Source organism: Pestalotiopsis fici, assembly GCF_000516985.1.
Source record: "Pestalotiopsis fici W106-1 unplaced genomic scaffold PFICI_Scf_13, whole genome shotgun sequence".
Lineage (NCBI taxonomy): Eukaryota > Fungi > Ascomycota > Sordariomycetes > Amphisphaeriales > Sporocadaceae > Pestalotiopsis > Pestalotiopsis fici.
Genome location: NW_006917103.1, coordinates 995,670 through 1,011,655, shown reverse-complemented (window position 1 = coordinate 1,011,655; position 15,986 = coordinate 995,670). Strand labels below are relative to the sequence as shown.

Genomic DNA, 15,986 nt, shown 5'->3' with positions numbered 1-15,986 from the left:
GCGACCTGCAAGCAGTTCGGCGGATGTTGCACTGCGCGCCAATATGGAGCAAGCATACATGGAATCCATGCATACATCAGTTCATGGGGTCAAGGCACTGGTTCTGAAGGACGGGGCGTGTTTGTTTGACCGAGATAGTCTCGAGTATCTTCGATCGAGTTCGCTTAAGTATTAATACCGGATGCAAGGTCGAGTACCTATGTATGTATGCAAGCCAAAGCCACTTTCTCGGATAGATTGGGTAACGGGCATAGCCAACTTCACCGTGCATGGCAACAAACGGGCAGAAGCAACCCACGTTTACTGGGAAAACTGTCACCGCATGTATTTAAATTGGCCACTGCACCTAGTCCGGCACTCGAGATCTCTCTACCACTAGGATCACAAAGGTCTTGCAGAAGGCCCCAGGAATTGCAGATGCATATACAACATGGCCAGGCAGCTGAACCATCACAGAGTCATGACAAGCAACTTCATGCAGCAAGTGAACCTGGTCCATTGAAATTCCCCCCCTAATAAATTGTAACTAGAATTGAACCTCGTTTGTCAATCTAGGCGAAACTTTTTGCATATGCAACTAACGCTCTTGTTGGTGGGAAGCGCTGGTTCGAGCTGCTTGAATTGATGTTCCTGCGAGTAACCCACGTCCGCGAATCATTGTAAGGACCGGCCGGCATGGCACACATTGGCCGCCGTGTCTCATAAACGCCCCAACGCCGCACGCAATGCTCCCGAGGCCATGGCTTCGTGAGAGAGAGAAAGATCAACCGAAAAAATGCAGAGTCTACTGGTGAGCCGTATACCCGGATTTGGTATGAAGCAAGACGCCCAATCTCTCAGCTGCCTCTAGGGGGGAAGCTGGATGGCTGCGTGTTGCCATCGCTGGTGATTCTGACCCACTTCATCCCGGTAAGATATGCCCAAGAGCCCTCCCACCTCTCGAGACGCAGTGCGTCCTCCTCTGTGGTGGTCTCGGGCGTTACTGAACAGCCGTTAGTAACACGAGCTACAACATGGGTTTCGGGCACCGAAGCAGCTAGGATACACGCATGAGGGGCGCTACTCACAAAAACCGCTCTGGTACTCCTTCTCCAGCACGTTGATCTTGACCTTGAGCAGGTCTTCTTTTGTGCTTGCAGGACGGCCAGGTCGACGGGCCTTCTTGAGGTCGTTGAGCTCATCATCGTACTGATGCACGAAGCTAGCCACGTTGAAGGTAAGTCAGCACATTGCACAGATACGCAGCGGACCGCAATGTTGCGGATGACTGATTGCCTTACCCAGCGATGAGATCTCTGACGGTCTCTAGTTGTAGAGGCTTGCCTTGGTTCTGCTTGACAGCCTCTTGAAAGTAGGCAGCACGGTCCACTAGCACATGTCAGCGACGCCATGACGGGGAAATGGTAATGCCTGAAGACGCAGATAACTCACGCCAAGGTTGGTCGTTTCTCTTTCTTGCGGCGGCGACCTTGCCCAGCTTCTCATCTCTGTGTTGGGCTCTGCCGAGTCTCTTCGAGTCCCGCGAGTATTGGTGAATGGCCTCGATCGGGCCCTTTTTCTTGGCTATTCTCTTACGAGTTTTTTCCAACGAAGTACCCATCCTGAAAAATCGTGACAAGGAAATATGAGGTATGGGTATGATTTTTGCAATTTGCAGATGTCTGAGTATAACCACCTAATAGGTAGATTTCAAGATCATCAACGATTGATGGGCATTGATTTTCTTCACCGATAAGATCTTTTTTTAGGTGGGGCACAAACCGTCAAGTCGGGTCGAGAATTGACTGAAGTCCGGCTCTTTCAACTTGGCGACGATCAGTGAGTTCTAGCGCACATTGGCCCTTGAGCACGGAGACTCCACTGCTGAGGCCGGTTGCTCTGCCAGCGGATCTAGCGCCGAGAAGGGGAATTCGAGTGCCCCGCTTGCCTATTGTGGCCCCCCAAAGTCCTCAACGCGTCTCTCGTTTATCGATAGCTCGAGGCCCACCATTCAAAGCGCGTCACAGCGCCTGCCCGTCCATGGTGAATTCGTGAAATCGAAATCCGGGGTAATATCTGATCTGAAGCAAACTTGACCACATTATTCCGACCTCATCAACTTGTTCTGTCTCTGTCGTTTCCTCCCCGCGGATTCTCCATCGTCGTCGCTCGACGCCCGCTCAAGGTCCCTGCAGATTGGAGTTTGTTTACTGGATTGGTGTTTGTTTATTACCGGCGCGTCAGGTTTCTTCGCTTCTTCGCAACCACTGTTTCGAGGCGTAGAGGCACCAAGTTCACTGTCAATCACTTGGGGTTATATACACACTGCTCAACTTTACGGAATTCGCGCGCGCACGACCTGAAATAATCGATGGCCTGATCTTTATCTCTGATTGCTCTTTCGTGCCTCAAAACTACCAGACAACAAGGCATGTCCTGACTGCCACAATGGGTGTCTCCGGTAAGAACTTCAACTTCCGCTGCTGTTCCAAGAATGCTGCTACTGCGTTGGGCAGAGATTCAAGCTAATGTGGCCATAGGTCTGTTGCCTCTATTGAAATCCATTCAACGTCCCACAGAGCTGAAGCAACATGCTGGCGAAACATTCGCTGTCGATGCTTATGGCTGGCTTCACAGAGGTTCGATATCATGTGCTATCGAGCTTGCACAGGGTAAACCCACACAAAAGTATGTTGAAAATACACATTGAAATCATTTACTTGGCTCACCTACGACACAGATATGTCTCATTCTGCATGCGCCGAGTCAGAATGATGCAACATTTTGGCGTGACCCCCTATTTGGTCTTTGACGGTGGGTACCTCCCGAGCAAGGCTGGCGAGGAAGCGCACCGCAAACAACGCCGGGAAGATAGTCGACAAGCAGGCATGGAACTTCTCAAAGCCGGAAAACCCTCATTGGCACACAAGGAGTTGCAAAAGGCTGTCAATATCTCGCCGGAGATGGCCCGCAATCTCATCGAGGAGCTCAAGAAGCTAGGTCTTCCCTATGTTGTCGCTCCCTACGAGGCCGACGCCCAAATGGTCTACCTCGAACGCCAGGGTCTAGTCAGCGGCATTGTTTCAGAAGACTCCGATCTCTTGGTCTTTGGTGCAAAGAGACTCTTCACCAAACTTGACGATCACGGCCAGTGCGTCGAGATCAATCGCCGAGATTTTGCCGCGTGCAGAGATCTTCACTTGGTTGATTGGACAGATGCCCAGTTTCGTCATATGGCAATCTTCGGCGGTTGCGATTATTCTTCGGGAATAAAGGATTTTGGACTGAAGACTGCATATCGGATGCTACGAAAATATAAAACTCCTGAAAAGGTCATCAAGAGGATCCAGTTGGAAGGCAAACTGCGCGTCCCGTCGGATTATTTGAAGGAGTTCCAACAAGCAGAGCTCACCTTTCTCTACCAGCGAGTCTACTGCCCCAATGCCCAGGAACAGGTCTTCCTTACACCACTTCCTGAAGGGGTTAATGCCGAGGACATGCCGTTTATCGGGGCAGCTGTTGAGCCAGCAACTTCTCAAGCCATTGCGCGAGGTGATGTTGATCCCATTACGAAAGAGCCAATCATCTTGCCTCTATCCCCTGCCTCCAGAAAGCGCCGAGCCTCTTCGTCCGTTGAAGAGAGCCAGAATGCGGCGATTCCACCTAAACCTATAGACTCTTATTTCAAAAAGGACCGCCGCATCCCGCTTGGCAACATGGATCCGAACTGCTTTTCTGTCGATACGCAGCGCGTGGCAACGATGACAGAAAATGGCCAAAGACCGATAGTCTTCCCTCTACCTCGTCCCTACGTTGAGGACACAAATGGCAGGCCCAATAACGCGGCTCGACCTTACACATCTCAGAACCCATCAAGTGGACTTATACGAACTCTTCGAAGACGCACTGAGCCAATCGAGAGTCTTTTGGTCGATATGGGGGCCAACTTAAGTCCCGCTCCACGTCGTCAAACCCTTGGGCCCACGCATCGAGCCGCAACTGTTCCACCACGACCCGGCTTGTCATCTCGGCCACCAAAGAAAGCAAGACTTTGTGATGATGGCAATGTGGATGCCCAACCCAGTAAGGAGGTCAGCAAATTTTTCCCGTCTGGCCAGAACCAATCAACAGCCCCATCCAAGTCCGAAGGCTACTTGATGTCAGATGATTCGATTGAGGACGTGTTCCGAGATCTCCCAGACATGGACGAATGGGCATCTCCCAAGAAAGGAAAGCAGATTTTGGTATTCGAAGAGCGCCTCCACAACAAGGAGCACGATATTCCTAAGGATGACGAAAGTGAGATCACCAAGAAGACCTCACCAAGCGAGGCGACAGCCTCTGAGACGCCTCTGCAGCCAACTCTCCGAAAATATGCCTTCAATGGGTCTTCCAGTTCAAGTACAACAAACATGCGCCGCTCTTCACAAAGTCAGCCTACACCTAGCTACTCAGTCCAATCTTCGGCCGCTCGCTCCACTCCGGGATCGTTGACCTGGTCGGCCAGCACTGCTGCTACATCGCATGCGACGCCTTCGACCCCCGTCATGACTCCCCTACAACGACTTGGCGCTCGAGCGCTAGGTGGAAAGAAACCGCCACCAACGCCGACTTTTGCTGTGCCGAAACCAGTCAAAAGACGGAGCGGGGGGAGACGAAGCCTTGACGATCTTCCTGTGAATCCATCCTTTGTCCCACTACCTCCGGTAGACGTTGCAGAAGTAGAAGCTCTACATCAAACAGAAGGCAGCGAAGACTTTATCGTTCCAGAGAGCGAGAATGAAGATGAAGGACAAGAAAATGTGGGAAAGAGAACCACCAGGTCAACAAGACTCGACCTTTCGCGGTTCTTATTCGCTTAAAAATGTTTCAAGTATATCGGCGGTGTTGGGCATTCGACTTGTACAATTTTGATCTTTTTGGCAAAAGTCGAGGCAGGCATGGCGGCATTATTCTGCATTGATTTATCCACGCGTGCATGGCATAGGCGTTTACAGGTTCCAAGGCATCGGGGAAAAGCAATGGTTAGGAAGTGGCAATCAACGATTGCCACAACGTGTATAGATGTATTTTTTCTTACGAATTCCGAATGGAGCATCAGAATGAACCCACATGTCAAGATACCATGCTGCCAGCCACCTGTTGGCACTCAAGCATTGAGCAGACTTGGCAAGCTTGGTGTCTTGGGTGTCTTTGTCACCTGGGCAAAAAAAAAAGCTGACCGCGATGACAAGACTCCATAATAATAAAGTGGCAAGGTTCTAGAATTGAGGGAGGATCCATTCTAGGCAGGGAAGTGAATTGTCGTATGAAGTTCCACTCAATTACCAGCTAGTTTTTGATAGAATCTCATACAACTCTGCTATTGGCCAGTTGGCTCGGCTTCGTGACAAAGTGGCCCGTGCTCTGAGCTCCAGGGTGCTTCAAAAAATTTAGTACCTCCAGGCTCTGTTAGATCATAAAAGTATCATCGCAAACTTCCATCATACCCAACACGAATTCCGAGACACCCGTATCGACGTTTCCTCTTCTCCAACGGCTCGACCTCTCTTGACAAAACAAGGACTCTTCACAACTTAAACTTCAGTTCAAGATGATGTCCATGCGAGCAATTGCGCGATCTGCGCCCCGTGGCATCGCCCGCATCAGCTCCACTGCCCTCAGACAACCCACAATCGCTCGCTCGAGTCTGGTCAAGTCGACTCCGTGGGCACCTCTTCGCTCAACACAATTCACATCGGCCTTTTCGACGACTCTTTACAGGAGGGCACCCGCCGGCGAGGTCGATGAGGAGCTTTCGGCCAAGCTGGACAGCGAGCTTTCGTATGAGAACGAGCTCAAGGACAGCGAACCCACTCCCGCCAGCGTCAAGGACTTCTTGGAGAACAGCCCATTTGAGCTCATCGACACAGCCGGCAAGCAGGATGTCATCCTGAAGCGCAAGTTTGGCAATGAGACGTAAGTATCATGCGAAATCCCTTCACATGCCAACATATGCGGGGCAGTTTAAAAGTGCTAACATGCTTTCGCAGCATCACCGTCTCCTTCTCCATCTCTGACCTTACCAACTACGAGCCCGACCTGTACAACGAGGATGATGCCATGACCGATGAGCAGTTTGAGAACCCCGAGTCGCAGCGCGCCGCTGAGGAGGAGGCCGAGGACCCCACGGGTGAGGACACCGATGCTGCTCCCCCGTGCCGCCTCAACATCGTCGTTGAGAAGGACGGCAAGGGCGCTCTCAACATTGAGGCGCTCGCCCAGGACGGCCAGATCATGGTTGAGAACTTCTACTACTACGACAACGCCAAGTTCGCCCACAGCGAGAACGCCGAGGTTACCCACCAGGCCCAGGACGCCTTCCCTGGCCCTCCCTTTGGCACCCTCGATGAGGACCTCCAGATCCTGCTGGAGCGCTACCTCGAGGAGCGCGGCGTCACCCAGGCCCTCGCTGTCTTTGTGCCCGACTACATGGACCTGAAGGAGCAGAAGGAGTACCAGGCTTGGTTGAAGAACGTCAAGGCCTTTATTGATGCTTAATCGATCTTGAAGGCTTTGGGGTTTCTGTAGGATACGATAAGTGGGTTACTGGAGGACAGCGGGAAAAGCTCCAGAAAAAAAGAGTTGCAGCTCCAGCATGCGTGTTCCATGCCAAAAACAATCTTGTAAAATTTCCACTCTACGAAATGCAACTGTACAAATAATCAGGGACGAATTGGGAACTGCTTGCTGGCAGTAGGAATAAACCAAGCGGTTAAATACAAATTATAAAAAAAAAAAAAAGATAAAATCTTCTCCTCACTCATGTGTCTTGGTATCTTGTGCTCTGATATGTGGCATGTTGTAGAGTATACAAACTACACTATGCCCGCCTCCACAAATTTCAGCAGCTGTGATTGAGAAATGGCGTGCATGAAGATATTGATTCTCCAATTTTTCCAAACGTACTGCTAGCCTTTGATGCAGCTTTACTTCGTTCTTGATAAGCAAGTTGAAGAAGAACTTCATTTCTTTCATGGAAGGCTTTGTTCCTACCATAATTCGACTCGGAATCAACCTTGCTTATTTCCCCGGCAAGTGGTTCAACCTCGCGGTTGAAGTGCATTTCGGACGGCGTGACTGGAGTAAAACTTACAACTGATCGGTGGAAGCATGATATCCGTAATGTACTGAATACACTACCTACCTAGTAAGTCCTCATCGGTTTACACTTGTGGCCCCAAGATGATTGCCAATTCAACACACTCGAGCCTATATAAGTATCTCTAGACACGACAGGTCATGAATATACCCATTCTGATTAAGTCAATTATACCCCATGTAGATATTGTACCGAAGCTAATTCTGTCTCCAATGAATGCTAAACCACTAAGATAAACACCACAGGTGGTAGTATGGTCGATCAAGATTCAATGCCACCAAGTACGGATTGGTCGCGGTCATTATAGATACGAATTTCTGAGTGCGCAGAAGACAATTGTCCTAGCGACCACGTTTCGCTGTGTCCCGGCTGCCAGTCCGACCCTGACCAGATCTGCAACCTTACATCGTGATCATGCACACCAAACACATATAGAAAATCTGCAAGAAAAGTCAATATATCATTCCAAACAATTATACGTAACAACCTACTAGTGTCGCGTTTAGAAACCAACGCAGGCTCAGAATCAAATGGACCGGCCAGATCAAACCACCCAGTGACAGACGGAAGCCACTGGGAACCATCAAACGACTTCCCATGATAGATGTCACTGCTCAGACCACGGCCGACAATGTCGATACGTTCCGGTTTCCAGTGCACAACCTTGGGCGTGTCCGTGAACTCGCCGCCCAGACTCTCCCAGTCCGAGTAACTATGCCCGTCCCAGTAGGTATGGAATAGCTCACCATCCGAGTTGATGGCCCAAAAGTCGAGCCTGTCTTCGCCCCAAGATGTGGCCACGGGATTACCGACAAATGGGCCTCCACCCAGATCTTCCCATTCAGACCAGCCATTGATGTAGTACTTGTGGAAAAGAGAACCACTGTTGGCATCAAGGCCGATGATATCCAAGCGTCCAGGGCCCCACGAGACGGTGGCCGGATCACTAAAAAAGTTACCTCTCAAGTCCTCCCACGCCGTCTTTGATGGGAACCAGGACTCCCCAGTCCACGCCTTGTGGGTGTAAGAACCATTGTTAGTCTTGCCTACAACATCAAACCTGTTTGCACCCCACGATGCCGAAGACAGCGCAACAACATGACCACCAATGTCCTCGGCATCTTCCCACGATGGACCCCAGGATCCACCACCAAAGTATTTGTGCAGAACATTGTTTCCCGTCTCGTTCACATAAAATATGTCGAGACGGCCTTCACCCCAGGACAGTACCGACGGACAGCCCTGGACCTCGGCGGGGAGACGCTCGAGTCCGTTGAAAGGCTGCCAGTCGTGTCCGGTCCAGAACTTGTGCGCAATATGGGCATCTGGCGCCACGGCGAACAAGTCGACGCGCTCATTGCTCCAGGACGCGGTTGAAAGGCAAGTGTCGCGTGCCAGGACGACCTTGGCCTTTGCAGACAAGTTAGTTGATTTCGGATTTCCTTTTTCTGGTCAATAATTCTAGCAAATACGTACCGTGAACGCCAGGATGCTGAAAGTGGTGACGTATCTTGTCATGGTAATAGGTGGTCAAGACTCCTTCAACAAGCAGATTTCAAAACTAAAGTTTGAAGACTGTACAGCAGCAAAGATTCTTGTCCCATTGTCTCTACTATTTATGATGCCTATGCCTTGCCGCTGCGTGCGCCATTTCTGCTCATGTGGTGCGGTATTCACCCGTCGTTGGACCGTGGGTTGAGAAGAAAAGTCCGGGCCAATTAGGCGTGCGCAGGCTGTCATGATACTCGGGAGCTGAAAATAAACTCTTAGATCTTGCGCTACTACGATCGCCCAGAGGCCAGTCGGGCCTCCGATCCAATGGACATCCCGTATTTGCACGATTTCGATAGTCAAAGGGGCGGCTGGGGCCTCTGTAGACATGTCTCACTTTGTGGTCGTCCAAAACCCTTCCCGCACGTAAAAGCGATCCGATGTAGCACAATGGCACTTGAGATCTCTGTGTGACAATAATGACTATTCAATCGTGCAGATAGGTTCTTTGTTCGGTTTGCAAATGGACGTTGGGGATCATCGTGTATCTGGTATCGATCCAAGCAACACAAATGTAGCACGATTCGCGTCCTGGCAATGACGACATTTTAGCTGGACATTATGGACAAGCTTGACAATCAATGAAGAAAGTATAATGAGCCCTTTGAGTGATTGCGTGATGCAGCTACTGGGAGACTTATTCCGTGTATCGCGCACGTAAGGACACTCAGGCGGCCTCGGCAGTCATCTAAGGCTTCAAAACGCTGAAACTGGTCCAAGTCAACGGACGAGGAACGGGAAGCTACCAACCTGCGCACATCTCCACATTAAATGTGTTGTCATTAAGACCGAGTACATCCGTTTGTCGGTCTGTAGCTCTGAACAAAAGTCTCGGCTCGGAAGACGTACATATAGCTTTGACTGGATAGTGAGGGGCGAAGAGTTCCCTTCCGCTTCGTCGCGGGCCGAGAAAGCAATTGTGCTAAAAACGTGAAATCCACTTTCATATCCCCGTGGAATTCGCGAAGACATCAATTCATTGGAATGTCAATTTCGTATCGAATAGTGAATGATCGAATCCATTTCTTGGCCACACATTTTGATGCCAGTGTAAACTGGACCGAACGAAACTAGCGGCAATCAACGGTGTTCTTCGCGAGTCTGTCCAAGAGTTCTCCAAATTATGGAAATTCTCGGAAGACTGACCTGGTTTCTTGCATAGTAAGGTATGTTTGACGATACGAGATCCTCTTTCCTCCCAGGAACTTCCCACCTCGCCGCCGCGTCGACAGGCCATCATTTTGGTTTACAATAGTATAATGCCATGACTTGAACAAGACGTTGAGTATGCTGTAGCCACCTTTCTGCAAGAGAGGCTTGAGTTAATCATGGGCTTCTATCGCCAATCCTTTCGCATAAATACTCACGGTGAAGGAGATGTCACCCTCGAGCTGATCAGCAACGCATGAGCTAGCACAGCGAATATGATTCTGACTGAATGACACACAAGCCTGGCTGTTTGCATGCAACATCAATACCATAAAGAGCCCATGCATATTTTCTGTTTCAAATTTGTACAAAATGCCGAAATCAAGCTGAGGCAAGTAGGGATGATTTCTGCCTTGCATAGTAGCTTGCAGCCAACTAGCATGATGGAAACATTACAGGCCCTTCGCAGCTGATTTGCATACTCATGCGTCGGTAAGCCCAAGTCTTTCGGTATGCGGGACTGACTCGTATTATTGTTCCAGAAGTCATATTCACGCACTACAATATGCAACTTCATGCGTGTAAATACTAAGCTGTTGCCATTAGGGTGATAAGGACGACGGCCTGCTCTGTGGGGGTCATGATCAAATCACACTCGTCTGATGTAAGAACAGTTCTGGCGGGGAACCAACATCACTTTCATCAGGTTTCGCATTCTACCATCCATGATTTGTAAACAATTGGGGTATTTGGTTTGTTCACGTTGCTTCCGCGGGCTTCGGGTTTATGCTCACATAAGCTCCAACGGCAACTCGAAAAGAACGCTGCAGTTTTCCGACAAGATTCCCCGGATTCTGAATTACCTTGCTGACAGTATCAATCTAGAAAAAAGAAGTCTCGGCCATGGATATCTGCATTCATAATCAGCCGCTCTAGTCCTGGGTCATCTCGTGCAAACGCGTCCTGCAATATACTTATAAACATTCGGTGGAGTATTCAGCTCGCAAAGCAAGGTATTTATGTATTACTGCTTGGGTCACTTTCGTTTGTTTCAAGAACAAGACGCACGCATTTGCAAATATCACCAGCTACTAGCTGCATCACGCAGAAAAGAAGAAAAGAACCCCAACATATTCCATGCTCGGTATTTAGCCAATCCACGGGCATTGAGCTGACCTTTGCAATGGCAAGCAGTGCGCTGCGAGTCGGCGTTGTCACTCACCTTTTTTTTTTTTTTTTTTTTTACATTAAGGTCTCCTGGCGGTCCCTGATGACTCCACAAATGTCGTGGGAACACTGCATAGCTAAGGTATGTGAGCCGCATGCTTTGCGGCGGCTAGCCACCAGCCGGAAGAGCTACGCGGTTCCGGATGTGACACAGAACAGGGCCAGGGTTCAAGTCTCACCGCAAGGGGTTTTTCTTTCTTTCTTGTCCAAGAAACGCGAGCCCTGGGAACTCTGTACCTAGTACGTACTGTGTGTACTCTGTATAGCACCACCTTTTTTATTTCCCCCATTACCTAGTCTAGGCTGTCGCCCTTGGGACGGTCCGGGGTAAGCAGCTAGGAAATGCACAGAAGAAAAGCCGGCCGGAGGAGACTTGTGTCGATCCATGCCCTCGGAAGTAGCTAAACCGTGGAAACAAAAAGGTATGCCGTTTGAACTGCATGGAGTTCCTTTTTCAGATACAAGCGAGGGCATCGCTGTCCAAGGCCCATGCGCAGGAATGAATGAGTGCATGTGGTGGCCCAGGGGCTCCCTCCCTCAGGGCTGAAAGTACGAGCTACTTGCTTGCTTGCTTTGCAGCTCGTTTCTATTTTGGAGTGGCATCAACGTTTATGCGTGTATGCCATCATTCATTACTCATTCGAAACTTGCTGCCGTCCTTGGTCTGGTGCCACAGACACGCGAAGGTTTGTTTGATTGTCTATGTAGCTGATGGACTGACTGACTGACTGACTGATTGATTGATTGATTGATTACTGCGTGCCGACCCGTCGTGGGGTTACTTGCGTTTGTGATTGCAAGCTGAAAGGTAAGTGAATAGGCGGTTATGGAATTTGGGGAAACCCAACAAAAATGCCCTAAACGCACCCATCCCTCGGCGCATTATTGACTACCCGGGCGGCAGATCGGCAATTGACGGTTTCCCCAATGGCATGCGTCCGTGTTTTGCCTTGGGCTTGGGGGGCGGCCTCGGGGGGCTCCTCTTCTGTATCTGTTCCCCATTCCAACTTATCTTTTTATCAAAGACAGACCCTCCCCGGGCCCCAGCTAATTCGCGATCCCAACCAAGATCTGACCAAGATGCGGTGAGAACGCCGTCTGAACCACCCCCCCTGGGAGATTCGACACCCTGTATTCCGTACGAAAGTGAGTAAACATACAGTATGTAGGTCAGCAATCGGTACCAGACAATGTTTAACCCAGTCCGGGCGATTCTGCTGCACCTCGCCAAATGCAGCCATATTCCAAGTCGTTAAGGGATCCAAGAGGCGCTTGAGTTCACTTATTTCATGCCGCCCCCCCTAGCAGACGAACATCCCAGTCGCCGACCAATACCATTGCCGTCTTGAGGCTGGACGACAGTGGCGACCCTGTCTCCGGACGAGAGACAGAGAGAGAGAAAGAGAGAGAGAGACATGGAGAGCGCACCTCCATCGCCCATGTGCGGTGCAATATCGCATGGTATGGTAAGCACTTGTCCCATCGCTGTGTAACAGAGCTCGTCTATGATGTAGGACCTACGTGTGCATATGTAACACATGTACAAAGGTATACGGCAGTCTGTACACACTGCCCGCGCACGCCAATGGGCACGCCAATCTATTGTTCCGCCAGACAGACGGACGGACTCTCTGACTGACTAGGCGAAGCAATCAAGCAACTTGGTTGTGGCCGCCAGTCCCCAGTGAGATATGATCATGTCCAGCTCTGGGTTCAATCTACGTGTATCATCAACCACCTCGCACGGCGTTCCAGGGCATTATCTCCAGCGTACCAACCGCTTCGGTCGCTAGTCCGTCTCCGCAGTCTGGCACAGCCAAGCAGACGGGAGCCACAAATCGACGATTTTTAGAGAGATGATCCCCTATCTCGTCAAAAAGCTCGAGGAGAATTAAATACCACTGCGGCATCAAATGATACATATGTACGAAGTACAAGGGCAGCTCATGTATCACCCGGAGCCGACGGAATACTTATTAGCAATGCCGCGGGACTCCGCGACAGCATGAAGAAGGTCTCACTCGCCATGATATGATTTCCCTTGAGGGCTTTGACATTGCGCCGCCTGCTGAAAACACCCCGCAGAACCAATACTTGTGGTGCTTAGCGAGGCAGTTTCTTAGGAAGAGACCATGTCGCTCCTCGGCTCCCCTCTGTCTCCTATCCGTTGGTGACTGGAACAAGTTTACGCGGAGCGCATTCCGAACTTGCTTCTCTAGTACTCCGTGGGTCCCGGATAACAGATGATACCTGATGCCGCCACAGGTACATACATCCAATACGCTGTACACAGCTCTCGGCTCTAAAGCTATGCCACAATCGGCGACCCATCGTCGTTGACGACATGTTGCTGCAGGGCTGGGAGGGCTGGCCGCAAGCAACGACTTACATGGTCAAATGTGACTAAGAGCCAAGGCCCCTGGTCATCTGCACCGCCTGTTGCTGTCAGTTCCTGATCTTGGAGCGACATGGCTGCCCATGTTATGCAATACTATCTTATGGGTACCCGTCTACACTATACACGCTATACACCAGCTACTACACCCCCCTTCCAAACGCAATGGGTCGAGCCCACCGCAGAATGTCTCCTCCTTCCTGCAGCCAGCCTTGTGACATTCTTCGGGTCTTGCTTGCCTGCCTGCCTGTCTCTGATTTCTGGGCTGGGCCTGGCGAGATATGTACCCACTAATGGCGACTACATGGTGTGACGAGGGCCTGCAGAACAGAGATGCAACCGGCTCCTTTTGGGAACTTCACGAATCCAACGCCAGTCTCTCACCAAGACTCGTGCTCGTGCTAGCAGGCAGAAGCCTGCCGTCAATGTAGATAATGGTCGCCTCCAAAGTTCCTTTTCCCAGACCGGTTCAAATAAGACCTCCCATTTGCCCTCAGATCCCGTTGCTGGCTATACCGTTCGTTCGATGGTTGGGAAATGCTCAATGTCTGAGCTTGCTATCGACCACATCTGACGTCGCCATCAAGAACATGTATCGACAGCTCCCGAGAAGTAAGATTAAGGCGAGCCTGGTGGTCATCAATGAGACGCTGTCATTGGCCAAGAACCTGACCACGTTTGTCGCTGCACGTTGTCCGCGTTTGTCCCAATACTTCATCAATCGAACCTCATCCTCCTTGACGTGGAAGCATCCTACTGTCACTTAAAGCAAAGAGTCAGCTCAGCCAATAAGTATCTCTGCTGGAGACCAAGAAAAAGGAATCAGAAGGTTCAGCCAGCTATATGGTTATTAAAATCTTCGACACCATCTCGAAAGCCATCCGAATTTTGACGTCGGCGCCAATTACCTTGCCCTGCCTCGTGTACAGCCTCTCCCACTACCAGAGTTCTCTCTTATTCAGCAAGCCTCATCATACGTCCAATCACATCCTTCAAACGCATCTATGTCCGCATCACCGTCCAACCCGGATACTGATGGTGCTCCCGGCAGTTTGGAGCTTCTGTCCATCTGGAATCAGAGCTCCCCTAGGGTCTACATATCCGTGATCCTATGCTTTCCACTAGACAATGGTTTCGTGGAAGATGCCGTGGATCGCATTGCAGCCTCGTTGCAACGTCTCGGTCGAGAGCGACCACTCTTTGCATCTCGTCTGCAAGCTGCCAACACTACCCAGCCGGGCCATGCACACCTGATCCAATCGCCAGAGTTCAGTATTCCCTTTGAGGTCTTGTTAAATCCACGTGATATACCTGGCGACTATGAGCAAATGAGACAGAAGGGATTTCCTCCTGGGCTTTTTATCAAGCCTCGATTCAATATACCAGGGGTCATTGGGACGGCCACAGATCCGCTGCCGGTATGTCGGGTGCAGGCCCTTGTCATACCTGGCGGGTTGTTACTGGTTGTCTACCTGCATCATTCCCTGTGCGATGGCGACTCGCTGCGCATATTTCTCGAGTGCCTTGCGGCGGAAACCCGAGGCGATGCAATCGATCGACCATCTGAACAGGCATTCGAGGGCCCGCGATCACGCCGATTAACGAATGGGAATTTATCTTCATTGGTTTCCAGGTGCCCAGAGTATACAATACTGCCCAACTTCAACGGGCCGACACAGCCGAGGTTCTCTGATTTCGGCACGCCCCTAGATTCCATCCCAAAGATAGGCAAGATCTTCGTTTTCAAGAAGAGCCGCATTGCAGAACTTCAGACGATTCTACAGGCACATTTGAGATGCAGGAAAACACCTTCAAAGTATACCTGCCTGGCGGCTTTGTCCTTTGCGCACATCATCAAGGCTCGCCTACGTGCCGAAAAGTTTCTCCCCCTGACCGAGGAAAAAGGCTCGGCCAAGCTTTGGAATTCGGTCAATTGGCGCTCGCGAGCATTCCAGCATTTGACCGAGGACTACTTTGGCAATGCTGCTCTGCCGGCTGTCACAAAGATCACCAAGAAGCGACTCCTCCGTGCGTGTGATGATGTGTCGACGCTAGCGTCTCTGGTCCCGCTCATCAGAGCTTCCATCAATGCTGTCGACGAGGCCTACGTCAAGCGCCGTCTGGCCATGGTCTCTGCACTCCCAGATCCACGCCTCATTGGTGTCAACTACGATCCGAGAATGTCGCATTGCTTGGCGTTCAACACCTGGCGGCATTTTGGCGCCGACGCCGTCTGGGACATACCCGGGGTGCCTGTCGAAAAGCCAGACGCTATCAGGAGAGCACACGGCTCGTGGAACTTGGGCACTGCGCTCCTTTTACCTGCTCGCGCCAACTCGGACACCCAGGAGTTGTTTGTTAGTCTGTCGCAAGCTGCCATGGATCTCCTTTGTAAAGATGAGGGGTGGCTGAGATGGGTCGATCGCATCATTGGATAATTTCTTTTGATCACTGTCTGACTTTGAGCAGTTTCCGTTACTGGGTGATTTGTTACAGCGCGAATCAAATTTTGTACTACTTGCAATACGGGGGACCAAGGATAAA

General features: G+C 50.7%; 5 protein-coding genes across 5 annotated transcripts; 3 read left to right on the top strand and 2 right to left on the bottom strand.

Annotated features, from left to right (window-relative positions):
- Nucleotides 1-836: 836 nt before the first annotated feature.
- PFICI_14724 (uncharacterized protein) lies at nt 837-1,600 on the bottom strand (the record flags this gene model as incomplete). The annotated part of the gene is made up of 4 exons (XM_007843305.1): nt 837-982; nt 1,068-1,201; nt 1,281-1,368; nt 1,432-1,600. 4 exons carry the CDS (start codon nt 1,598-1,600, stop codon nt 837-839), a joined length of 537 nt encoding a protein of 178 aa, XP_007841496.1.
- An 827-nt stretch (nt 1,601-2,427) lies between these two features.
- On the top strand, nt 2,428-4,841 carry PFICI_14723 (uncharacterized protein; the record flags this gene model as incomplete). Its single annotated transcript, XM_007843304.1, has 3 exons — nt 2,428-2,440; nt 2,496-2,667; nt 2,720-4,841. 3 exons carry the CDS (start codon nt 2,428-2,430, stop codon nt 4,839-4,841), a joined length of 2,307 nt encoding a protein of 768 aa, XP_007841495.1.
- A 731-nt stretch (nt 4,842-5,572) lies between these two features.
- Nucleotides 5,573-6,519, top strand: PFICI_14722 (uncharacterized protein; the record flags this gene model as incomplete). Its single annotated transcript, XM_007843303.1, has 2 exons — nt 5,573-5,937; nt 6,012-6,519. 2 exons carry the CDS (start codon nt 5,573-5,575, stop codon nt 6,517-6,519), a joined length of 873 nt encoding a protein of 290 aa, XP_007841494.1.
- An 862-nt stretch (nt 6,520-7,381) lies between these two features.
- PFICI_14721 (uncharacterized protein) lies at nt 7,382-8,638 on the bottom strand (the record flags this gene model as incomplete). The annotated part of the gene is made up of 3 exons (XM_007843302.1): nt 7,382-7,560; nt 7,612-8,530; nt 8,597-8,638. 3 exons carry the CDS (start codon nt 8,636-8,638, stop codon nt 7,382-7,384), a joined length of 1,140 nt encoding a protein of 379 aa, XP_007841493.1.
- Nucleotides 8,639-14,446: 5,808 nt separating this feature from the next.
- Nucleotides 14,447-15,880, top strand: PFICI_14720 (uncharacterized protein; the record flags this gene model as incomplete). Its single annotated transcript, XM_007843301.1, has 1 exon — nt 14,447-15,880. One exon carries the CDS (start codon nt 14,447-14,449, stop codon nt 15,878-15,880), a length of 1,434 nt encoding a protein of 477 aa, XP_007841492.1.
- Nucleotides 15,881-15,986: the final 106 nt, after the last annotated feature.